Source organism: Nerophis ophidion, linkage group LG22 (assembly GCF_033978795.1).
Source record: "Nerophis ophidion isolate RoL-2023_Sa linkage group LG22, RoL_Noph_v1.0, whole genome shotgun sequence".
In the NCBI taxonomy this organism is placed as follows: Eukaryota; Metazoa; Chordata; class Actinopteri; order Syngnathiformes; family Syngnathidae; genus Nerophis; species Nerophis ophidion.
In genome coordinates, this window is record NC_084632.1 from 43,515,505 (window position 1) to 43,543,451 (window position 27,947).

At 38.8% G+C, this 27,947-nt stretch overlaps 1 protein-coding gene across 1 annotated transcript; it reads right to left on the minus strand.

The window, feature by feature from the left end:
- Window positions 1-1,274: 1,274 nt before the first annotated feature.
- On the minus strand, window positions 1,275-27,628 carry lsg1 (large 60S subunit nuclear export GTPase 1). The gene is made up of 14 exons (XM_061883921.1): window positions 27,408-27,628; window positions 24,306-24,432; window positions 23,821-23,941; window positions 21,136-21,222; window positions 20,986-21,072; window positions 20,859-20,919; window positions 20,622-20,798; window positions 15,950-16,189; window positions 15,787-15,888; window positions 12,979-13,122; window positions 12,658-12,781; window positions 8,612-8,691; window positions 6,410-6,583; window positions 1,275-1,533 (listed from the first exon to the last, which is right to left on the minus strand). The coding sequence occupies exons 1-14, from the start codon at window positions 27,498-27,500 to the stop codon at window positions 1,360-1,362; spliced, it is 1,791 nt and encodes a 596-aa protein (XP_061739905.1). The 5' UTR covers window positions 27,501-27,628; the 3' UTR covers window positions 1,275-1,359.
- Between the last annotated feature and the right edge of the window lie 319 nt (window positions 27,629-27,947).

A 27,947-nucleotide genomic window follows, 5' to 3' on the forward strand; every position in this document is an offset into this window, starting at 1 on the left:
CAGCGAGAGTCCCGTCCACAGGAAACCATCTCAAGCGGATCAGCAGCGTAGCCTTTAGCCACACAAACACAAGGTGATTCCTTGTTTAAAATTCCCGGAGCTGAAACTTTACTATGGATCAGAGCGGTCAAGCAAACATGGATCCAGACCAAATGTCAACCAGTAGGTTTTGGTGAGAAAATTGTGGTTAAAAAAATCAGTTCTTACCGGAGAAAAGCTGAGCTTGTGCCGACTTCCCCAAGTCACTGCGCGTCAAGACATCCGTGGAGACACCCTTCCAACTATCAGGTACTATTAAACTCACTAAAACAATAGCAACACAATAGAAAGATAAAGGATTTCCCAGAATTATCCTAGTAAATGTGTCTAAAAACATCGGAAGCCGTCCTAATGCAATCGTGTTTTTTTTTAACTCGTTTTTTATTTTTATTTTTTCTAGTCCGCCGCTATCAATATCCTCAAACACGAATCTTTCATCCTTGCTCAAATTAATGGGGAAATTGTCGTTTTCTCGGTCTGAATAACACTTTTTGTTGGAGGCTCCCATTAAAAACAATGTGACTATGTGAGGAGCCCCCACACTTGTGATAAATGATAAAATAAATGGGTTGTACTTGTATAGCGCTTTTCTACCTTCAAGGTACTCAAAGCGCTTTGACACTACTTCCACATTCACACACACATTCACACACTGATGGAGGGAGCTGCCATGCAAGGCGCTAACCAGCACCCATCAGGAGCAAGGGTGAAGTGTCTTGCTCAGGACACAACGGACGTGACGAGGTTGGTACTAGGTGGGGATTGAACCAGGGACCTTCGGGTTGCGCGCAGCCATTCTCCCAATGCGCCACGCCGTCCCGATACTTCCGGTAGAAGCACGGCATTTGTCTCAACACAGACAGTTGAGAACTTTATCGTGGATGTTCTCTACTAAATCCTTCGGCAAAAATACGGCAATATTGCGAAATGATGAAGTATGACACATAGAATGGAGCTGCTATCCCCGTTTAAATAAGAACATCTCATTTCAGAAGGCCTTTAAAGGTACACTACAATAATTCAAAGAATTAAAGGTACAGTACATAATTCCATGAATTACAGGTGCAGTACATAATTAAAAAATTAAAGGTACAGTACATAATTCATTGAATTAAAGGTTGAGAACATAATTCCATGAATTAAAGGTACATCACGTTATTCAAAGAATTAAAGATGCAGAACATAATTCAATGAGCTAAAGATACAATATGTTATTCAATGAATTAAAGGCATAGTACGTGTTCTATGTCAGGGTTTTATTCTTGGACTGATGTGATGATGTGGATAAAATAAAGTCCCATGTTGAAGTAGAATTATGATTTATGCATCAAGATGTTTGGTGAGTCGACGTACTTTCTCCTTCTTATTTCTGTTGCCGTGTTTTTTCCAGGACTTGTTGTCACTTCTTTGTGTCGTTTCTGCTGCTGCCAGCCCACAGCCCACTTTGTAGCCCATTACGGACTGGACTCCCTTGCACAGCGCCCGCACGTTGTCCTGAAACAACAAACATCTAGTCACATAGTCCTGAAACACAAAGATCTAGTCACATAGTCCTGAAACACAAACATCCAGTCACATAGTCCATCTAGTCACATAGTCCTGAAACACAAACATCCAGTCACATAGTCCATCTAGTCACATAGTCCTGAAACACAAAGATCTAGTCACATAGTCAATCTAGTCACATACTCCTGAAACACAAACATCCAGTCACATAGTCCATCTAGTCACATAGTCCTGAAACAACAAACTTCTAGTCACATAGTCCATCTAGTCACATAGTCCTGAAACACAAACATCTAGTCACATAGTCCATATAGTCACATAGTCCTGAATCACAAACATCTAGTCACATAGTCCTGAAACACAAAGATCTACTCACATAGTCTATCTAGTCACATAGTCCTGAAACAACAAACATCTAATTACATAGTCCATCTAGTCACATAGTCCTGAAACACAAAGATCTAGTCACATAGTCCATCTAGTCACATAGTCCTGAAACAACAAACATCTAATTACATAGTCCATCTAGTCACATAGTCCTAAAACACAAAGATCTAGTCACATAGTCCATCTAGTCACATAGTCCTGAATCACAAACATCTAGTCACATAGTCCTGAAACACAAAGGTCTAGTCACATAGTCCATCTAGTCACATAGTCCTGAAACAACAAACATCTAATTACATAGTCCATCTAGTCACATAGTCCTGAAACACAAACATCCAGTCACATAGTCCATCTAGTCACATAGTCCTGAAACACAAACATCTAATTACATAGTCCATCTAGTCACATAGTCCTGAAACACAAACATCTAGTCACATAGTCCACCTAGTCACATAGTCCTGAAACACAAACATCCAGTCACATAGTCCATCTAGTCACATAGTCCTGAAACACAAACATCTAGTCACATAGTCCATCTAGTCACATAGTCCTGAAACACAAACATCTAGTCACATAGTCCATCTAGTCACATAGTCCTGAAACACAAAGATCTAGTCACATAGTCCATCTAGTCACATAGTCCTGAAACAAAAACATCTAGTCACATAGTCCATCTAGTCACATAGTCCTGAAACACAAACATCTAGTCACATAGTTATCTAGTCACATAGTCCTGAATCACAAACATCTAGTCACATAGTCCATCAAGTCACTTAGTCCTGAAACACAAAGATCTAGTCACATAGTCCATCTAGTCACATAGTCCTGAAACACAAAGATCTAGTCACATAGTCCATCTAGTCACATAGTCCTGAAACACAAAGATCTAGTCACATAGTCAATCTAGTCACATAGTCCTGAATCACAAACATCTAGTCACATAGTCCATCTAGTCACATAGTCCTGAAACACAAACATCTAGTCACATAGTCCATCTAGTCACATAGTCCTGAAACAACAAACATCTAGTCACATAGTCCACCTAGTCACATAGTCCTGAAACACAAACATCCAGTCACATAGTCCATCTAGTCACATAGTCCTGAATCACAAACATCTAGTCACATAGTCCATCTAGTCACATAGTCCTGAAACACAAAGATCTAGTCACATAGTCAATGTAGTCACATAGTCCTGAATCACAAACATCTAGTCACATAGTCCATCTAGTCACATAGTCCTGAAACACAAAGATCTAGTCACATAGTCCTGAAACACAAACATCTAGTCACATAGTCCATCTAGTCACATAGTCCTGAAACACAAAGATCTAGTCACATAGTCCATCTAGTCACATAGTCCTGAAACAAAAACATCTAGTCACATAGTCCATCTAGTCACATAGTCCTGAAACAACAAACATCTAATTACATAGTCCATCTAGTCACATAGTCCTGAAACACAAACATCTAGTCACATAGTTTTCTAGTCACATAGTCCTGAATCACAAACATCTAGTCACATAGTCCATCAAGTCACTTAGTCCTGAAACACAAACATCTAGTCACATAGTCCATCTAGTCACATAGTCCTGAAACACAAAGATCTAGTCACATAGTCCATCTAGTCACATAGTCCTGAAACACAAAGATCTAGTCACATAGTCAATCTAGTCACATAGTCCTGAATCACAAACATCTAGTCACATAGTCCATCTAGTCACATAGTCCTGAAACACAAACATCTAGTCACATAGTCCATCTAGTCACATAGTCCATCTAGTCACATAGTCCTGAAACACAAACATCTAGTCACATAGTCCATCTAGCCCAGGGGTCAGCAACCTTTAACACAACATAAACACAACAGAACAAATACCCAGAATACCCAATACCCCTCCCAGTGCGTCGGTTGAGGTGGGCGGGGTTGTGTTGGTGGTAGCTGGGTATTCTGGGTATTTGTTGTGTTGTGTTTATATTGTGTTACAGTGCGGATGTTCTCCTGAAATGTGTTTGTCATTTTTGTTTGGTGTGGGTTCACATTGTGGCGCATATTAGTATGAGTGCCAAAGTTGTTTATATCACAACCCTCAGTGTGACCTGTATGGCTGTTGAAGAAGTATGCCTTACGGTAGCGTAAGTGTTCAGATAGAGCAGGGGTCGGGAACCTTTTTGGCTGAGAGAGCAAGAAGCCAAATATTTTAAAATGTATTTCCGTAAGAGCCATATAATATTTTTTTTAACACTGAACACAACTAAACGTGTGCATTTTTAAGTAAGACCAACATTTCCAGAGTATAAGTCTCTTATTCTTTCTAATAACATTGTTATTCTGAAGCTAACTGTGGAGGGGGCGTGGCCTGCGGGCCTGCAGCAAAGCGGGATGTTGCCAGGACCGGCCTCGAAATCAGCAACAGGTGCGAAATGGCCCACCTGGGCCTTTTTATCTAATCACCTGTCGCTCTGTTATAAGCAGCAGCCAGAAGGAGAGACGGAGTTGGGGCTGGAGCCAGAGCGCGAGTGAGGACGAAAGAGAAAAAGACAATTGCTTTAAAGCAACTGAGAGAAAACTAAAATAAAACAATACTGTAACCCTAAAACAGGCTCTTGGTGGTCTGAAGAACCCCCAGGAGGACAAGCCCCACACTAACCAATAATAAATAAATTACTTCTTACCATTAACGCTACTTCTTGAACATAAAAATGCATGAGAATGTTTTATATTTTGAACGTTATTTTTAACACTGTGATTACAAGTGGAATTATTCATTACTTATCCTGTTAAGCAATGTCAGCTCAGATTTATCCAAGAGCCAGGTGCAGTCATCAAAAGAGCCACATCTGGCTCTAGAGCCATATGTTCCCTACCCCTGATCTAGTCATATAGTCCATCTAGTCACATAGTCCATCTGGTCACATAGTCCATCTGGTCACATAGTCCATCTGGTCACATAGTCCATCTGCTCACATAGTCCATCTGCTCACATAGTCCATCTGCTCACATAGTCCATCTGCTCACATAGTCCATTTGGTCACATAGTCCATCTGGTCACATAGTCCATCTGGTCACATAGTCCATCTGGTCACATAGTCCATCTGGTCACATAGTCCATCTGGTCACATAGTCCATCTGCTCACATAGTCCATTTGGTCACATAGTCCATCTGGTCACATAGTCCATCTGGTCACATAGTCCATCTAGTCACATAGTCCATCTGGTCACATAGTCCATCTAGTCACATAGTCCATCTGGTCACATAGTCCATCTGGTCACATAGTCCATCTGGTCACATAGTCCATCTAGTCACATAGTCCATCTAGTCACATAGTCCATCTGGTCACATAGTCCATCTGGTCACATAGTCCATCTGGTCACATAGTCCATCTAGTCACATAGTCCATCTAGTCACATAGTCCATCTAGTCACATAGTCCATCTGGTCACATAGTCCATCTGGTCACATAGTCCATCTGGTCACATAGTCCATCTGGTCACATAGTCCTTCTAGTCACATAGTCCATCTGGTCACATAGTCCATCTGGTCACATAGTCCATCTGGTCACATAGTCCATCCGGTCACATAGTCCATCCGGTCACATAGTCCATCCGGTCACATAGTCCATCTGGTCACATAGTCCATCTGGTCACATAGTCCATCTAGTCACATAGTCCATCTAGTCACATAGTCCATCTGGTCACATAGTCCATCTGGTCACATAGTCCATCTGGTCACATAGTCCATCTGGTCACATAGTCCATCTAGTCACATAGTCCATCTGGTCACATAGTCCATCTGGTCACATAGTCCATCTGGTCACATAGTCCATCTGGTCACATAGTCCATCTGGTCACATAGTCCATCTGGTCACATAGTCCATCTGGTCACATAGTCCATCTGGTCACATAGTCCATCTGGTCACATAGTCCTGACTCACAAATATTGTCAAAATTTCAATCAAAACAATTGTGGTTATAGTTGAGACATTTGTTCCTGGATGTTCCAGAAAGTAAGAGAAGGTGTGAGCTGCTGCCTCACCTTCTTGACTTACATAATCATCTCATATTTGTCAACATATTTTACACATTTTTGTCAGCGATATCTTTTCTGTGGTCTTCATGTCCATCCGTCTCTGTCACCGTCTGTGATTGAATGACGGATCATGAAAGCGGTGGCGCTCCTGCAACGATTCCACACTGCGAGATTTGCAATTGGAGGTTTGTCGCGCGACTTGCCGTAGAAGCCAAAACTCAAAAAAACAGGCGGAAGACTCCGGGAAAGAAAGACAGAAACTGGAATTCCCGGTAAAAAAGGGAAATTTGAAGAGTTGATGCAAGCGGAGGAGAGCAGCAGGTGAGCAGTGTTTATTACTAATGTTTACTGCTATTTCATGTCTACATGTTGCATCCAAATGGCAAACACCCGCACCAATAAAGTGTACAAGTCAGTGAGAGAGTTGTGATGCTAGCTAATACTCTACCGCGTGGAAGAAGTTCTTGTCCACCACATTTTCTATCCTCTTGACTTTGTGGTTGTTGCTGGCGGAGGAAGATGAGTGGCCCGCGTCCACATCTCTCCTGGGGAATGTGGCGTGCTGCGGCTGGAAGTGGTCGTCATGGATACCGGGAGGAGGATGGCAGTACAGAAGCTTTCCCTGGGGAGAGAGCATCAAGTTAGCAAAGTTAGCTGCATGCTTAACTTGCGCTAACTAGCTAAGTTAGTGAAATGTATGTGATGTTTAACTTACTTCAACCAGCTAAGTTAGCTAAATGCTTGCAATGCTCAACTTGCTTCAACTAGCTAAGTTAGCTAAATGCTTGTAATTCTTAACATGCTTCAATTAGCTAAGTTAACTAAATGCTTGAGATGCTTGACTTATGCTAACTAGTTAAGTTGGCTAAATGATTGTGATGCTAAACTTACTTTACCTAGCTAAGTAAGATAAATGCTGGAGATGCTTGACTTATGCTAACTAGCTAAGTGAGCTAAATGACTGACTTATGCTAACTAGCTAAGTGAGCTAAATGCTTGACTTATGCGAACTAGCTAAGTGAGTTAAATGCTTGACTTATGCAAACTAGCTAAGTGAGCTAAATGTTTGACTTATGCTAACTAGCTAAGTGACCTAAATGACTGGCTTATGCTAACTAGCTAAGTGAGTTAAAAGCTTGACTTGCGCTAACTCGCTAAGTGAGTTAAAAGCTGGACTTATGCTAACTAGCTAAATGAGTCAAAAGCTTGACTTGTGCTAACTCGCTAAGTGAGTTAAAAGCTTGACTTGTGCTAACTAGCTAAGTGAGTTAAATGACTGGCTTATGCTAACTAGCTAAGTGAGTTAAAAGCTTGACTTGTGCTAACTCGCTAAGTGAGTTAAAAGCTGGACTTATGCTAACTAGCTAAATGAGTCAAAAGCTTGACTTGTGCTAACTCGCTAAGTGAGTTAAAAGCTTGACTTGTGCTAACTAGCTAAGTGACCTAAATGACTGGCTTATGCTAACTAGCTAAGTGGGATAAAAGCTTCACTTATGCTAACTGGCTAAGTGAGTTAAAAGCTTGACTTCTGCTAACTCGCTAAGTGAGTTAAAAGCTTGACTTGTGCTAACTCGCTAAGTGAGTTAAAAGCTTGACTTGTGCTAACTAGCTAAGTGAGTTAAAAGCTTGACTTGTGCTAACTAGCTAAGTGAGTTAAAAGCTTGACTTGTGCTAACTAGCTAAGTGAGTTAAAAGCTTGACTTGTGCTAGCTAGCTAAGTGAGTTAAAAGCTTGACTTGTGCTAACTAGCTAAGTGAGTTAAAAGCTTGATTTGTGCTAACTAGCTAAGTTAGTTAAAAGCTTGACTTGTGCTAACTCGCTAAGTGAGTTAAAAGCTTGACTTGTGCTAACTCGCTAAGTGAGTTAAAAGCTGGACTTGTGCTAACTCGCTAAGTGAGTTAAAAGCTGGACTTATGCTAACTAGCTAAATGAGTCAAAAGCTTGACTTGTGCTAACTCGCTAAGTGAGTTAAAAGCTTGACTTGTGCTAACTAGCTAAGTGAGTTAAATGACTGGCTTATGCTAACTAGCTAAGTGAGTTAAAAGCTTGACTTGTGCTAACTCGCTAAGTGAGTTAAAAGCTGGACTTATGCTAACTAGCTAAATGAGTCAAAAGCTTGACTTGTGCTAACTCGCTAAGTGAGTTAAAAGCTTGACTTGTGCTAACTAGCTAAGTGACCTAAATGACTGGCTTATGCTAACTAGCTAAGTGGGATAAAAGCTTCACTTATGCTAACTGGCTAAGTGAGTTAAAAGCTTGACTTCTGCTAACTCGCTAAGTGAGTTAAAAGCTTGACTTGTGCTAACTCGCTAAGTGAGTTAAAAGCTTGACTTGTGCTAACTAGCTAAGTGAGTTAAAAGCTTGACTTGTGCTAACTAGCTAAGTGAGTTAAAAGCTTGACTTGTGCTAACTAGCTAAGTGAGTTAAAAGCTTGACTTGTGCTAGCTAGCTAAGTGAGTTAAAAGCTTGACTTGTGCTAACTAGCTAAGTGAGTTAAAAGCTTGATTTGTGCTAACTAGCTAAGTTAGTTAAAAGCTTGACTTGTGCTAACTCGCTAAGTGAGTTAAAAGCTTGACTTGTGCTAACTCGCTAAGTGAGTTAAAAGCTGGACTTGTGCTAACTCGCTAAGTGAGTTAAAAGCAGGACTAACGTTGACATAGTCCTTGAGGATGTATCGAGCAGATCTGGGCTGATCAGGCTGGCCGTGTGACGTCATGAAGCCTCGCATGTCTGACAGGAAGACAACAACAAAGTGGTTTAAGAAGAAGAGCTGCAAAGTACACTAAAGTACACAAAAGTACACAAGAGGAGCCACTTTGACATGTTTGGATCTTTTAAAAGGCTAAAAATTGTATTCAAAGACAAATTATCATCACGCCTGGTCGGCATTGTGATGCCTGATTTGTTCCTCCGTAAATGCGTCAGCACGAACACAGCAAAAGGTAAGAAGTAAGGATTTATTTAACAAAAAGGAGTTAGGAAACAAAAACACTGGAAATAAGAAAAGGCAAACAAAAGCGCTAGCATCGAAGGCTAGGAAGATAAGCAGATAAACTAAAACTTGGCACGAAGGCACAAAATGTAAAACAAATACAATTAGCATGAGAGCTAAGAATAGCAAGTGGCTTAGCATATGAGCGAGCGAGAAAAAACATAAAGCAGTCGTAGAGTTGCATGAAAGCAAACTAGAGTCCCAGGCTGATCATACAGGGAAGGTGATTATCCGTCGCAGGTGTGCGGGACGTGAGTAGCAGGTGAAATCAATGAATAACCATGGTGACGGACTAAACAGGAAATAAAGAGGTCAGACTACAAAATGTGATACAGAAAAGAAACAAACAAGAATATGTAGTGATCCGAGTAGAGGATCGCAACAATTATGTCACTAGTAACAACATCCAAGCCTGAACATTTACTGTGTTTATTTTTACTACTTGGACTTTACTGAACATTTACTGTTTATTATTACTACTTGGACTTTACTGAACATTTACTGTTTATTATTACTACTTGGACTTTACTGAACATTTACTGTTTATTATTACTACTTGGACTTTACTGAACATTTACTATGTTTACTATTACTACTTGGACTTTACTGAACATTTACTGTTTATTATTACTACTTGGACTTTACTGAACATTTACTATGTTTACTATTACTACTTGGACTTTACTGAACATTTAATGTGTTTATTTTTACTACTTGGACTTTACTGAACATTTACTATGTTTACTATTACTACTTGGACTTTACTGAACATTTACTATGTTTACTATTACTACTTGGACTTTACTGAACATTTACTGAGTTTATTATTACTATTTGGACTTTACTGAACATTTACTATGTTTACTATTACTACTTGGACTTTACTGAATATTTACTGAGTTTATCATTACTACTTGGACTTTACTGAACATTTACTATGTTTACAATTACTACTTGGACTTTACTGAACATTTACTATGTTTGCTATTACTACCTGGACTTTACTGAACATTTACTATGTTTACTATTACTACTTGGACTTTACTGAACATTTACTATGTTTACTATTACTACTTGGACTTTACTGAACATTTACTGTGTTTATTTTTACTACTTGGACTTTACTGAACATTTACTATGTTTACTATTACTACTTGGACTTTACTGAACATTTACTATGTTTACTAATCCTACTTGCACTTTACTGATTATTTACTATGTGTACTATTACTACTTGGACTTTACTGAACATTTACTGTGTTTATTATTACTACTTGGACTTTACTGAACATTTACTATGTTTACTATTACTACTTGGACTTTACTGAACATTTAATGTGTTTATTTTTACTACTTGGACTTTACTGAACATTTACTATGTTTACTATTACTACTTGGACTTTACTGAACATTTACTATGTTTACTATTACTACTTGGACTTTACTGAACATTTACTGAGTTTATTATTACTATTTGGACTTTACTGAACATTTACTATGTTTACTATTACTACTTGGACTTTACTGAATATTTACTGAGTTTATCATTACTACTTGGACTTTACTGAACATTTACTATGTTTACAATTACTACTTGGACTTTACTGAACATTTACTATGTTTGCTATTACTACCTGGACTTTACTGAACATTTACTATGTTTACTGTTACTACTTGGACTTTACTGAACATTTACTGAGTTTATCATTACTACTTGGACTTTACTGAACATTTACTATGTTTACAATTACTACTTGGACTTTACTGAACATTTACTATGTTTGCTATTACTACCTCGACTTTACTGAACATTTACTGAGTTTATCATTACTACTTGGACTTTACTGAACATTTACTATGTTTACAATTACTACTTGGACTTTACTGAACATTTACTATGTTTACAATTACTACTTGGACTTTACTGAACATTTACTGTTTATTATTACTACTTGGACTTTACTGAACATTTACTATGTGTACTATTACTACTTGGACTTTACTGAACATTTACTGTGTTTATTATTACTACTTGGACTTTACTGAACATTTACTATGTTTACTATTACTACTTGGACTTTACTGAACATTTACTATGTTTACTATTACTACTTGGACTTTACTGAACATTTAATGTGTTTATTTTTACTACTTTGACTTTACTGAACATTTACTATGTGTACTATTACTACTTGGACTTTACTGAACATTTACTGTGTTTATTATTACTACTTGGACTTTACTGAACATTTACTATGTTTACTATTACTACTTGGACTTTACTGAACATTTAATGTGTTTATTTTTACTACTTGGACTTTACTGAACATTTACTATTACTACTTGGACTTTACTGAACATTTACTATGTTTACTATTACTACTTGGACTTTACTGAACATTTACTGTGTTTATTTTTACTACTTGGACTTTACTGAACATTTACTATGTTTACAATTACTACTTGGACTTTACTGAACATTTACTATGTTTGCTATTACTACCTGGACTTTACTGAACATTTACTGAGTTTATTATTTCTACTCGGACTTTACTTAACATTTACCGTGTTTATTATTACTACTTGGACTTTACTGAACATTTACTATGTTTACTATTACTACTTGGACTTTACTGAACATTTAATGTGTTTATTTTTACTACTTGGACTTTACTGAACATTTACTATGTTTACTATTACTACTTGGACTTTACTGAACATTTACTATGTTTACTATTACTACTTGGACTTTACTGAACATTTACTGAGTTTATTATTACTATTTGGACTTTACTGAACATTTACTATGTTTACAATTACTACTTGGACTTTACTGAACATTTACTATGTTTGCTATTACTACCTGGACTTTACTGAACATTTACTATGTTTACTATTACTACTTGGACTTTACTGAACATTTACTGAGTTTATCATTACTACTTGGACTTTACTGAACATTTACTATGTTTACAATTACTACTTGGACTTTACTGAACATTTACTATGTTTGCTATTACTACTTGGACTTTACTGAACATTTACTGAGTTTATCATTACTACTTGGACTTTACTGAACATTTACTATGTTTACAATTACTACTTGGACTTTACTGAACATTTACTATGTTTACAATTACTACTTGGACTTTACTGAACATTTACTATGTTTGCTATTACTACCTGGACTTTACTGAACATTTACTGAGTTTATTATTTCTACTCGGACTTTACTTAACATTTACCGTGTTTATTTTTACTACTTGGACTTTACTGAACATTTACTGTGTTTATTTTTACTACTTGGACTTTACTGAACACTTACTGTTGTTATTATTACTATTTGGACTTTACTGAACATTTAGTGAGTTTATTATTACTACTCGGACTTTACTAAGCATTTACCATGACTACTTGGACTTTACTGAACATTTACTGAGTTCATTATTACTACTTGCACGTTACTGATTATTTACTATGTTTACGATTACTACTTGGACTTTACTGAGCATTTACTGTGTTTACTATTACTACTTGGACTTTACTGAGCATTTACTATGTTTACTATTACTACTTGGACTTTACTGAGCATTTACTGTGTTTACTATTACTACTTGGATTTTATTGAGCATTTACTGTGTTTACTATTACTACTTGGACTTTATTGAGCAGTGGTGTGTGTGATTCCTTCCATCAGGTCTTACATCCATAAGCCGTCAGCAGCTCCTCTGAGGTGGGAGGTCTGTCGGGGTCTTCATCCTCCCGAGGCCGGATGATGTTGATGCCGTACGTGCCCTCCAGGACATGTCGAGGGATGGTCTGGCAGACGTGAGGGGAAGGTTAAGGACTAAGCTGGCTCCAAAGGACTAAGCTGGCTCCAAAGAACTAAACTAGCTCCAAAGGACTAAGCCGGCTCCAAAGGACTAAGCTGGCTCCAAAGGACTAAGCTGGCTCCAAAGGACTAAGCTGGCTCCAAAGGACTAAGCTGGCTCCACTTGCAGGGCAGGAGGATTGTGAAAGGATATGATGGAGATGGCGGGCACGTGGTCCCTCATCTGGTCGATGGGCAGGATGCCACAGCAGATCATCTGGGCCCGGGTGGACACAAACGAGGGCATGACCAGACCCGGGCAGTCGCACAGGCACAGTCCTGGTTCCACGAACAAAGTCTGTGTGGAATGAGACCGGAAGAAGAGAGTGAAGATGGAAGCTTATTTAAAGTTAAAGTACCAATGATTGTCACACACATACTAGATGTGGCGAAATTATTCTCTGCATTTGACCCATCACCCTTGATCACCCCCTGGGAGGTGAGGGGAGCAGTGAGCAGCAGCGGTGCCGCGCCCGGGAATCATTTATGGTGATTTAACCCCCAATTCCAACCCTTGATGCTGAGTGCCAAGCAGGGAAGTAATGGCTCCCATTTTTATAGCCTTTGGTATGACCCGGCCGGGATTTGAACTCACGACCTACCGACCTCAGGGCGGACACTCTAACCACTAGGTCACTGACTAGTCCAAAGTCCTCTGGAAGCGGTCATGAAGTGTGCCAGACTGGAAGTGGTCTGGGCGCCATGTAGCCTTACTCCGGCAGAAAAGCCCTTTGCTTGATTTACTTCTGACTTGCAAGTATTATCTTCATATTATTTCCAGAGTTATGTTTCCATAATCACAATCACTTTATTAATTCCTGAGGGGAAATTACGATTTTTCAGCACAATCCCATTCAAGATCAGACAAACATTACAGGGAGACAGAACAGGATCGATGTGTGTAAAGGATATCACCACATGGGCTCTGGAACACTTCAGAAAACCACTGTCAGTAAATTTAGTTTGTCGCTACATCTGTAAGTGCAAGATAAAACTCTACTACGCAAAGCCAAAGCCATTAATCAACAACACCCAGAAACATCGCCGGCTTCGCTGAACCCGAGCTCATCTAAGATGGACTGATGCGAAGTGGAAAAGTGTTCCGTGGTCTGACGAGTCCACATTTCAAATTGTTTTTGGAAACAGTGGACGTCGTGTCCTCTGGAACAAAGAGGAAAAGAACCATGCGGACTGTTCTAGGCGCAAAGTTCAAAAGGCAGCAAGTGGGATGGTATGGGGGTGTGTTAGTAACTTACACATCTGTGAAGGCACCATTGATGCTGAAAGGTACATACAGCTTTTGGAACAACATATATTGCCATCCGAGCAACGTTATCATGGACGCCCCTGCTTATTTCAGCAAGACAAATCCAAGCCACGTGTTATAACAGCGTGGCTTCATAGTAAAAGAGTGCAGCTACTAGACTGGCCTGCCTGTAATCCAGACATACATAATAATGATGTATAGATGGAGTAATGTTGAAGAATGTTGAGTCCTACTTCTCTGTGAGCGCTTTGAGTGTCTAGAAAAGCGCGATATAAATCTAAGTTATAGATAGAGTAATGGATGACATATAGAATGATGATGTATAGATGACATAGAATGATGATGTATAGATGACATATAGAATGATGATGTATAGATGGAGTAATAGATGACATATAGAATGATGATGTATAGATGGAGTAATAGATGACATTGATTGATGATGTATAGATGGAGTAATAGATGACATATGGAATGATGATGTATAGATGGAGTAATAGATGACATTGATTGATGATGTATAGATGGAGTAATAGATGACATATAGAATGATGATGTATAGATGGAGTAATAGATGACATATAGAATGATGATGTATAGATGGAGTAATAGATGACATATAGAATGATGATGTATAGATGACATAGAATGATGATGTATAGATGACATATAGAATGATGATGTATAGATGACATAGAATGATGATGTATAGATGACATATAGAATGATGATGTATAGATGACATATAGATGACATGTAATGATGATGTATAGATTGCATAGATGACATATAGAATGATGATGTATAGATGACATATAGAATGATGTATAGATGACATATAGAATGATGATGTATAGATGACATAGAATGATGATGTATAGATGACATATAGAATGATGATGTATAGATGACATAGAATGATGATGTATAGATGACATATGGAATGATGATGTATAGATGACATAGAATGATGATGTATAGATGACATATAGAATGATGATGTATAGATGACATATAGAATGATGATGTATAGATGACATATAGAATGATGATGTATAGATGACATATAGAATGATGATGTATAGATGACATATATAATGATGTATAGATGACATATAGAATGATGATGTATAGATGACATATGGAATGATGATGTATAGATAACATATAGAATGATGATGTATAGATGACATATAGAATGATGATGTATAGATGACATATAGAATGATGATGTATAGATGACATAGAATGATGATGTATAGATGACATATAGAATGATGATGTATAGATGACATATAGAATGATGATGTATAGATGACATATAGAATGATGATGTATAGATGACATATAGAATGATGATGTATAGATGACATATGGAATGATGATGTATAGATGACACATAGAATGATGATGTATAGATGACATATGGAATGATGATGTATAGATGACATATAGAATGATGATGTATAGATGACATATAGAATGATGATGTATAGATGACATATAGAATGATGATGTATAGATGACATATGGAATGATGATGTATAGATGACATATAGAATGATGATGTACAGATGACATATAGAATGATGATGTATAGATGACATATAGAATGATGATGTATAGATGGATGACATGATGTGTACTAAAGTGTGAGTGGTGAAGACGGTGAGAAAGAAGGCCAGGTGTTGTTACCTGGAAGTGCTTGGTGTGTCCAGGAGTTGCTGACACAGAGACTTTCTTGTCTCTGAGAATGGTGTTGATGGTTGAACTCTTGCCCACGTTGGGATAGCCCACCTTTAGAAAAGAAGACATCAAGACTCGGCACAAAGAGGGAAGAAGGCTTGTGCCGACCCACCAGTCCCACTGTCAGTTGACCCTCTTTGCATGGCGGCCCGCTGTGGACCTTCTTCAAGGTCTCCAACAGCTGGTCCTTGTGCAGCAGCCGACTGGAGTTACGAAAGCTGGACTGACATGTCACACCTTCACTTTCACCTTCACCTTCAGAGCAGGTTAGCCACTCCTCCTCCTCCTCCTCCTCCTCGTCTCCATCTTCTTGCTCGCTCTCCTCACTTTGTGGAGGCTCCGCCCCCACGCCCTGGGAGACACACCATGGTCAGCCAGACTGACACACATCCTTCATGTCCTACATACTTTTATGTGCACTTCCATCCACTGCTAACATTATGGTCCTTTGCTGTTTAGTTGCATCAGCACTGAGAGGATCGTATTCCTGAACCAACAACAAAATACGAGGGTTTCACTACTTTAGACTCAGTGCTGTTAAGGACTAGACTTGCATCAAGAGTCAGGTGAAAGGAGACTCTTAGGTCCTCACGTTGTTGTGTCTGATGATTCTGTACCTAAACTGGGGCAATAAGTATTTAGTCAGCCAGCGATTGTGCAAGTTCTCCCCATTAAAATGATGACAGAGGTCTGTCATTTTCATCATAGGTACACTTCAACTGTGAGAGACAGAATGTGAAAAAAACATCCAGGAATTTTAAAGAATTTATTTGTAAATTAAGGTGGAAAATAAGTATTTGGTCAACCATTCGAACCTCTTACTGATGGAAGGAGGTTTTGGCTCAAAATCTCAGGATACATGGCCCCATTCATTCTTTCCTTAACACGGATCAATCGTCCTGTCCCCTTAGCAGAAAAACAGCCCCAAAGCATGATGTTTCCACCCCCATGCTTCACAGTAGGTATGGTGTTCCTGGGATGCAACTCAGTTTTCTTCTTCCTCCAAACATGACGAGTTGAGTTTACACCAAAATAAATACATGGATGATACAGCAGAGGATTGGGAGAATGTCATGTGGTCAGATGAAACCAAAATAGAACTTTTTGGTATAAACTCAACTCGTCATGTTTGGAGGAAGAAGAATACTGAGTTGCATCCCAAGAACACCATACCTACTGTGAAGCATGGAGGTGGAAACATCATGCTTTGGGGCTGTTTTTCTGCTAAGGGGACAGGACGATTGATCCGTGTTAAGGAAAGAATGAATGGGGCCATGTATCCTGAGATTTGGAGCCAAAACCTCCTTCCATCAGTGAGAGCTTTGAATGCTTGACCAAATACTTATTTTCCACCATAATTTACAAATAAATTCTTTAAAATTCCTACAATGTGAATTCCTGGATTTTTTTTCCACATTCTGTCTCTCACAGTTGAAGTGTACCTATGATGAAAATTACAGACCTCTGTCATCATTTTAAGTGGGAGAATTTGCACAATCATTAGGAGCGAATGAAAAGGACCAAAGAGGAAAAAAAAACATCCGGATTGTTTAGAGCCATATTGGACCAAAAATACAAAAATCTATCTGGAACCGCAAAACCAATTTAAAAGCCATATCACATACAGATAGTGTGTCATGAGAAATAAATTGAATTAAAAGGACTTAAAGGAAACTGAATGAGCTCAAATATAGCTACAAAGGAAGCATAATGATGCAATGTGTACATATAACTAGCCTAAATAGCATGTTAGCATCGATTAGCTTGCAGTCATGCAGTTACCAAATATGTCTCATTAGCACTCCACACAAGTCAATAACATCAACAAAACTCACCTTTGTGCATTCACGCACAACATTAAAAGTTTGGTGGACAAAATGAGACAGAAAAACAAGCGGCATAAAACACGTCCAAGAAAGTCGGAGAAAGTTATACAAACCACGGTGAGTTCGAAGACCGCCAAAATTAGTAGGACAAAACGGCGCTTGCCAAATACTTGAATCAGTGAAGCATGTTTAATATAAACAGTGTGCTTTATAACAATTAGGGAGGTTTGTGTCATGTTTGTCCTACTACAGAAACCATATTAAAACAAAAAATATATTTTTTTACCTTCATCTTTTTCCATTTTTTATACATTTTTGAAAAAGCTCTAGAGAGCCGCTAGGGTGGCGCGAAAGAGCCGCATGCAGCTCTAGTGCCGCGGGTTGCCGACCCCCGTTCTAGGGTGAAAGTCAGCATGTGTGATGGTATGGGGGTGTATTAGTAACTTACACATCTGTGAAGGCACCATTAATGCTGAAAGGTACATACAGGTTTTGGAGCAACATATGTTGTCATCCGAGCAACGTTATCATGGACGCCCCTGCTTATTTCAGCAAGACAATGCCAAGCCAGGTGTTACAACAGCGTGGCTTCAAAGTAAAAGAGTGCAGGTACTAGACTAGTCTGCCTGTAGTCCAGACCTGTCTCCCATTGAAAATGTAAGCGCAATATGAAGCCTAAAATAGCACAACAGACTGTTGAACAATTCAAGCTGTACATCAAGCAAGAATGGGAAAGAATTCCGTGAAAAACCATCCGACCGGAACTCTAATGACTAAAGTTCCTTGGGTGAATAATGTAAACTTACCACACCGGTATGTTTTAGCGCTTTCATGGGAAATTTAATGACAGATATAATTAAAAACTTTACAATACTGTATATTAGAAATGGTGCAAAAAAACATTTTGATAGATTTTTGAGCGTCTAAGTAGTGTATACTTTCAATGGAAGATTTACAATATTGGTGTTGTTTACCTGAGACTTATCTCTTCTGTTTGACTGCCATCTACTGGTCATACTCATCATTACACCATGTACCAAAAAAAATAGTGTAGCTCCCCGAAATAGTTTGTGCTGAAGGGAATTCTGGGTATTTGTTGTGTTGTGTTGCAAATATTTCCCGAAATGTGTTTGTTGTTGTTGTTTAGTGTGGTGTCACAACATGGCACACGTTTATGACAGTGTTGGCGTTGTTTATACGGCCACCCTTAGTGTGACATGTATGGCTGTTGACTAAGTATGCCCTTCATTCGCTGGTATATGGGATGTTCATAATCAACATTATCAGTAAATGCGGCTAAGATCATACAGAGTGGCAGTTCTACTTGTCATCTTCTACTGAAAACCATCTTCACTTACGCTGGTAATTAAGCACCAATTTTACTATCTAGTCTAGAAACTATTACTATTTAATTAAATACAGTAATTAAGCTCTATTTACTATCTAGTCCGGACTCTATTGCTATGTAATTAAATACGGTAATTAAGCTTACTACGATCTAGTACAGAAAATAAGGTGATAAAGCATTATTTAGGCAATTAAGTACTATTTAGGCACTATCAAGTATTAAGCAAGGAATATCGAGTTTTGCACTATAGTTTATAGTCCCGAAAATATGGTAATTAAACAGTATTGAGTTTTACGGTAATTAATTGAAACTATTACTAATGAATTAAATACGGTAATTAAGATCTATCACTATCTAGTCCAGAAAATACGGCAATTAAGCATTATTTAGGCGATTAAGCACTATTTAGGCACTATCGAGTTTTAAGCAAGCACTATCGAGTTTTGCATTATAGAGTTTATAGTCCGAAAATATGGCAATTAAGCATTATTTAGGTGATTAAGCACTATTTAGGCACTATCGAGTTTCAAGCAAGCACTATCGAGTTTTGCATTATAGAGTTTATAGTCCGAAAATATGGCAATCAAGCACTATTGAGTTTTACGGTAATTAATGGAAACTGCTACTAATTAATTAAATACGGTAATTAAGCTCTATTATTATCTAGTCCGGAAAATACGGAAATTAAGCATTATTTAGGCAATTAAGCACTATTTAGGCACTATCGAGTTTTAAGCAAGCACTATCGAGTTTTGCAATATTGAGTTTATAGTCCAGAAAATACGGCAATTAAGCACTATTGAGTTTTACGGTAATAAAGCACTATTGAGTTTAAAACTCCGGAAAATACAGTAATTAGGCACCGTCGGAAAATACGGTAATCAAGCACTATTGAGTTTATATTCCGGAAAATACGTAATTCGTTACATTATCACATTTGACGCATATTTAATTAGTTACATTACCACGTTCGAAAAATACTTAGTTACATTATCACATTTGACGCATATTTAATTAGTTACATTACCACGTTCGAAAAATACTTAATTAGTTACGTTATCACATTTGACGCATATTTTCAGAACTGGTTAATATTTGGGATGACATCATTGTCATATTTCGATACTTGCAAAACGTGAGAAAACAAACCAATGAAAAGCAAATTAAATGAGTTTGAAATTTGTGCTGTAAAATGATTAGATTTTTCAAATTCAATTATTCACTTTTGCATTTTGATTAATCGCAGTTAATTCGTTGCGTGAAGAAGATTGCACACGTCAGACTTGTTACAAGTTGTCTTCTGAAAAACACCAACCAGAATGGTAGGATTATAAACACAAGGCGGTACCGTTAGCAACACTGGTTCCTCCTGCTCTGCCTTCTTATGCTCTGGCAGAGCAGGGGTGTAAACAAGAAGCGCCAGGTCTATTAGTGTCATTAAAAATCAGAAATGTGTCGCAATGAAGGACAAAAACAAAGGAAATGTTGGAAAGAATACAGAGTTATAGTTTGAACCCGCTGGTTGAAGTCAGCTGGGATCGGCTCCAGCTGAATAATGACCAAAGCAGGAGCGGAACAAGAATGTTCCTGACGCAGGAACCAGTCCTCACCTTCTCCTCCGCATCCAGCCTGTCGCTTTCAGCCAGAGCGGACCAGAACACGGTCCTCAGACCTTCTCGGTCAAAGTGCGCGGCCCAGGCTCTCCTCTGCTCCCTGGTCAGCAGGTCGGCCTTGTTGACCAGCAGCATGTTCACCTTGTCCCGCGACACCTCTCTGACGTAGGCCTCCTACGGGGCGCACGGAGCGTCAGTGCGCACACGGCGCCAACACAAACACGCTCTTCCTACCAGGTCGGGACATCGGAACAAGGCGGGGTTCCTGGCGTCCACGATCTGAACCACCACGTCGCTGCAGGAAATCCCACAATTTGAGCGTGAAGGCATGCCCACGTCAGGCCACTTATGAAAGGTCTACCTGCGCTCGATGACGCGCCACAGCTGCCTCCAGAACTCCAGATTCCTCTCAAACGGCGTGAGGATCAGCTTCTGCTCCTCTTCCAGCCTTCGGGGGACAGATGCCAGGATTGAGTAACCAGTCGGAGAAGACGCCAGAGACAAAAGTTACCGTGCCAGCTCTCTCCTCCACTCCAGGAAGCTGTCCCGCTCGGCCTGCTGGAGAGCCTCTGCGCTGGTGCTTTGGTCCCACTGCGGCCTGGAACAACAACATGTGTTTGCTGGGGCTGGAGCCTATCCCAACACAGACCACAACAAGCAAGCCAGCTAGTCTAGTCAGAGCGGCGTTTAGACAAGAAGAACAGCGAGCGCCTGCAGCTGACTTCAACACGTTTTCTTCACATCCTACAATCCTGGGCGACAAGAATATATTCCACTATATACATGATACATATTACACTACATACATTATATATATTACACTATATATATCACACTATATACATGATATATACAGTATTACACTATATACTAGGAGTGTAACGGTACGTGTATTTGTATCGAACCGTTCGAAACCAGGGTTTCGGTTCGGCAAGCGGGCGTATCGAACGAGTTCGGAAGCAGAAGTCTTCAAAAGCTGCTCTGCTTTCTGCCTCTGTCTCTGCCTCATTGTCCCGCCCACACAACCATCTGATTGGTTACATACAAAGCCAATCAGCAGTGCGTATTCAGAGCGATGTAGTCAATCCTTCAGCATCGAGCAGAGATATTCGTTTAGCAGGAGGAGCGGACTCTGCCCAAATTATAAAAAACACTTCCCAGTCACAACTATTACAAACATCACTCTGAGCCCGTTGACCTTCTAGAAACTTAAACTGCAGCTCAGCTCGCTCACAGTATAGGCTTGAGGTGAAGGCTAATTAGCTTTTAGCGTGACGTTAGCTCATTTTTCTCTGTGTGTGTGTGTGTGCGTGCGTGTGTGTGTGTGTGCGTGTGTTTGTGTGTGTTAGGGGCAGCAAAGCCCTGTCTGTCTGTTATTTCATTGAATTCTATTGTGTTTAGGGATGAATAGTCTCTCCTATTGCAAATGTACTATTTTCCAGCTATAGTTACATGAATCATTAGTAATGTAGCAGCCTAGTTTTGAATATCACCTGCTATCACATGTTGATAAAAATACAACATTTACGTAATAAAAGTCAACTACAGGCTTCCCAAATGCTGTAATAAATGAAGCATGATGAGTTGACATTAAACAGTTTCAATGGAAACTGTTTAATGTTGCACTTTTTATATGTAGAAGAAAGGTTTTGTCATTTTATTTAATCAAAGCAACAATTTGAGGCAGTTTAATGTGGATTAACGTGAGCAGAATTATTAGTGTTCCCAATGTTAAAAGGATAAAGCCATTGTTTACACATTTGGTAAATAAATAACGAAAACATTTATATTTTGTCGTTTTCTTACCGTACCGAAAATGAACCGAACCGTGACCTCTAAACCGAGGTATGTACCGAACCAAAATTTTTGTGTACCGTTACACCCGTACTATATACATTATATATATTACACTACATACATTATATATATTACACTACATACATTATATATATTACACTACATACATTATATATATTACACTACAAACATTATATATATTACACTACATACATTATATATATTACACTATATATATTATATATGTTACACTAAATATATTACACTATATACATTATATATATTACACTATATACATTAAATATAATACACAATATATATTGCACTATATATTGATTGATTGATTGATACTTTTATTAGTAGACTGCACAGTACAGTACATATTCCGTACAATTGACCACGAAATGGCAACACCCCAATAAGTTTTTCAACTTGTTTAAGTCGGGGTCCACGTTAATCAATTCATGGTACTTCACGGTGGAAGAGGGGTTAGTGCATTAAACATATTACACTATACACATGAAATATATTAAACTATATACATTAAATATTACACGATATACATTAAATATATTACACTATATACATTAAATATATTACGCTATATACATTAAATATTTTACACTATGTATATTAAATATATGACACTATATACATTAAACATATTACACTATACACATGAAATATATTAAACTATATACATTAAATATTACACGATATACATTAAATATATTACACTATATACATTAAACATATTACACTATACACATGAAATATATTAAACTATATACATTAAATATTACACGATATACATTAAATATATTACACTATATATATTAAATATTTTACATGACATATGATACACTATATACATTAAATATATTACACAATATATATTAAATATATTACACTATATATTAAGTATATTACACAATGTATATTAAATATGATATATATTACAATATCTACATTAAATATATTGCACTATAAATATTATATATATTACACTTTATTTATTAAAAATAAGACACTACATATATTAAATGTACTATACTGTATACATTAAAAAAATGTTAATACTCATGTTAAGGCTTGGCGACCATATCTATGGTGGTGACTTATATTATTTTGTAGTAGTAGCGACTTCCTCTCGGTCAACTTCCTTTGTTTTCACTTTAGCGAACTGTGCAAGTGAGTGGGGGCCGCATTGGGGCCGCATTGGGGCGTGTTTACACTGGAGTCTGATCAAAATCACATCTTACTTGCAGTGTAATCAGTTGGAAAACTCAGATTGAAAAATAATCAGATTTGGACCACGTGGGCCTTCAGTGTAAAGGTAGTCATGAGTTCTGACTTGCACTAAAGGTCCGTGGTCGCCTGTGAAACTTCTTCAACTTACCGCCGAGGAATTCGGAGGAAATGTTTGTTGTCTTCGTGCAGGTTCTTGAGTCTCTTGGTCTCCTCAGCTGACAGCAAACCTGCTCTGGCGTCCGCTGGCACGAACTTGATGTTGTGTTTCTCTGAGTGCAAAGAGGAAGCAGCATTAGAAGCTCACTTGGAGATCATCAGTCATGCAAACACAGTGTGGGCTCGTTAAAGGAGCGCCACGAGTATTTATATTATTCACATGTGAATAATGCTGTATAATAGACGGTATTATGGTATTCACATGTGAATAATGCTGTATAATAGATATAATAATATAATACTGTATTTATATTATTCACATGTAAAAAATACCCAAGTGTTTATTGTCTATTGTGAGCGAACGGTGGTACTGAATTTCCCCCAGGAATCAATAAAGTACTTTCTATTCTATTCTATTTTATTCAATAGTGGCAAGGAGAAGAAGGAGCTTGAAAAGAAAATGTCGGGAGAACTCACCTGCAACAAACTCTGTTCCTGCCAGCTCAGCAGTGGCCAGAAAGTCGTCCATGGAACTTTGCTCCGTCACCGACTGCAGGTTCAAGCGTCCCCAGTCATAGCCGTCGTTCAGCTCGCTGGTGTGCAGCTACGTTGGTCAAACACAGAAGGTTTTCATTGAAGAGCGCCCGCACACATTACACACGATACAATGCGAGAACATGAACGTTTATGGACGAGTCAGCAAGACATTATGCTTCAGTTTGGATGGTGGGACAGTCCTTTTTTTTCTCACTGGCACTCATTGAGGACGGACGCTCCCCTTTCCTCTCTCTTATCTTCCCTTCTTGCTTATTTGACCTGTTTTAACTTTTTTTGTTGCCTCTTTTTGCACTGCTCTCCAAATCTAAACATTGGAACTATTGAACTGGCCTCAATGAAATTCAATCAATCAATGTTTACTTATATAGCCCTAAATCACTAGTGTCTCAAAGGGCTGCACAAACCACCACGACATCCTCGGTAGGCCCACATAAGGGCAAGGAAAACTCACACCCAGTGGGACGTCGGTGACAGTGATGACTATGAGAACCTTAGAGAGGAGGAAAGCAATGGATGTCGAGCGGGTCTAACATGATACTGTGAAAGTTCAATCCACAATGGATCCAACACAGTCGCGAGAGTCCAGTCCAAAGCGGATCCAACACAGCAGCGAGAGTCCCGTTCACAGCGGAGCCAGCAGGAAACCATCCCAAGCGGAGGCGGATCAGCAGCGCAGAGATGTCCCCAGCCGATACACAGGCAAGCAGTACATGGCCACCGGATCGGACCGGACCCCCTCCACAAGGGAGAGTGGGACATAGAAGAAAAAGAAAAGAAACGGCAGATCAACTGGTCTAAAAAGGGAGTCTATTTAAAGGCTAGAGTATACAAATGAGTTTTAAGGTGAGACTTAAATGCTTCTACTGAGGTGGCATCTCGAACTGTTACCGGGAGGGCATTCCAGAGTACTGGAGCCCGAACGGAAAACGCTCTATAGCCCACAGACTTTTTTAGGGCTTTAGGAATCACTAACAAGCCGGAGTCCTTTGAACGCAGATTTCTTGCCGGGACATATGGTACAATACAATCGGCAAGATAGGATGGAGCTAGACCGTGTAGTATTTTATACGTAAGTAGTAAAACCTTAAAGTCACATCTTAAGTGCACAGGAAGCCAGTGCAGGTGAGCCAGTATAGGTATATATGTATGTATATATGTATATAAAGGTATATACAGTACAGGTATATATGTATGTATATATGTATATAAAGGTATATACAGTATAGGTATATATGTATGTATATATGTATATAAAGGTATATACAGTACAGGCGTAATGTGATCAAACTTTCTTGTTCTTGTCAAAAGTCTAGCAGCCGCATTTTGTACCAACTGTAATCTTTTAATGCTAGACATGGGGAGACCCGAAAATAATACGTTACAGTAGTCGAGGCAAGACGTATTGACAAGACCTTGGGTATGGGGGAACATGCTTGTCGTGACGGAGCGGTTGTTGCTGGACACACCACGGACTCTTGGGAGAAGAAGGAGTGCCGTGTTCCTGGCGACACTTGTGAAAACATCTACCCATTGGGAATGATGAAAACAGGACATCTGCTGATTGGAGAAAGTGTTGCTCTGGTTTGTCGACAAATTGGAAGTTGCTGGCAGTCTTCAAAGTAGCCCAAAGCTGCCACAAATGATTGGAGGATGCGGGAAGAACCGTGGACACTTTGTGATTTGGATAACATAAGACTGTGCCCTGCAGGCTGAATTTCAGGACCAGTCATAGACAATTTAGAGTGAAAAGCACATTTTATTTTCCCTGGCATACAAAACATTCTAACTTGGATTGTTTCCCTGGCTTCGATACTCTCCCAAAGCACAACAAACTTCCTTCTTGTCGCTCATGGACACACACACCTGTTGTTGTTGACTTTGGACTGACTATCGGCTGCACAACATCAAGGCCGCGGGACAGAGACACACTGCGGGCTTACATACACACAAGCATCCACAAAGAATATACGCCACACTAGGGCTGGGCGATATGGCCTTTTTTTAAAATCGCAATATTTTTAGGCCATATCGCGATATACGATATATATTACGATATTTTGCCTTAGCCTTGAATGAACACTTGATACATATAATCACAGCAGGATGATGATTCTATGTGTCTACATTAAAACATTCTTCTTCATACTGCATTCATATATGCTACTTTTAAACTTTCATGCAGAGAAGGAAATCACAACTAAGGCAATTGACCAAAACTTATTTATTAAAGTTATTAGCAGGTGACTTTTCAAATGATGCTACATATTAGCAGTAATGCTACTTTTGGTAGCAAGGCTTGTGCTCCACACTTGACCAATTACGGTTGTCTGTTCGACATATCCCCACTTGAAGCCAAACAACCCCCTGCTGTTTTTATTGGGAATTCTTCCTTCATTTGTTACCAGATTCGCATCTTCTTTCGCACCTTCGCAACACTCCGTTAGCATCACGGCTAATGTTAGCCACGCTGCTACTTCTCTGCTGGGCTGTGGCGCATTATATAGCATAAAATACGACAGCGGAGACCCCGGACTGTTGAACGACTGAAGCTCTACATAAAACAAGAATGGGAAAGAATTCCACTTTCAAAGCTTCAACAATTAGTTTCCTCAGTTCCCAAACGTTTATTGAGTGTTGTTAAAAGAAAAGGTGATGTAACACAGTGGTGAACATGCCCTTTCCCAACTACTTTGTCACGTGTTGCAGCCATGAAATTCTAAGTTAATCATTAATTGCAAAAAAAAAAAGTTTATCAGCTTGAACATCAAATATGTTGTCTTTGTAGCATATTCAACTGAATATGGCTTGAAAAGGATTTGCAAATCATTGTATTCTGTTTATATTTACATCTAACACAATTTCCCAACTCATATGGAAACGGGGTTTGTACATCCATCCATTTCTACCGCTTATTCCCTTTGGGTGGCTGGTGCCTATATTAGCTACAATCGGGCGGAAGGCGGGGTACACCCTGGACATAGAACGATGTAAATAGCTAAATAGATAGAATGTTCGTCTTACCCAAGTGTCGAACCTCTTGTTGCCGCGGCTTGCCTGAAGTCTTTCTTTAATCAAAGCTCTGCCAAGTGCTCCTCCAGCCTTCTTCTTAGCCATAGCGCCTCTTAAAAAGCGTCTTTACACGGAAAAATGTGTTTGTTTTTTTATCTATTTGAGCGAAAAGTCCGCAGCGAGCAAGCTACATGTGCACCTCGAACCGGAAGTGGAACAAACCAAGTTTGACAATTACATCCGGGTAAAACAGGGGTGTCCAAACTTTTTCCACAGAGGGCCGCACACGGAAAAATGTGAGCATGCGGCACCAAAATGTTAAAAATAAGTCCAATTATTATTATTATTGTTTATTTAATGCTAACAGTATATCTCTAGAGCAGGGGTCACCAAACTTTTTGAAAGCAAGAGCTACTTCTTGGGTACTGATTCATGCGAAGGGCTACCAGTTTGATACACACTTAAATAGGTTGCCAGAAATAGCCAATTTACTCAATTTACCTTTAATAAATAAATCAATTTTTTTTTTTGTATTTTAAAAATGTAAAAACT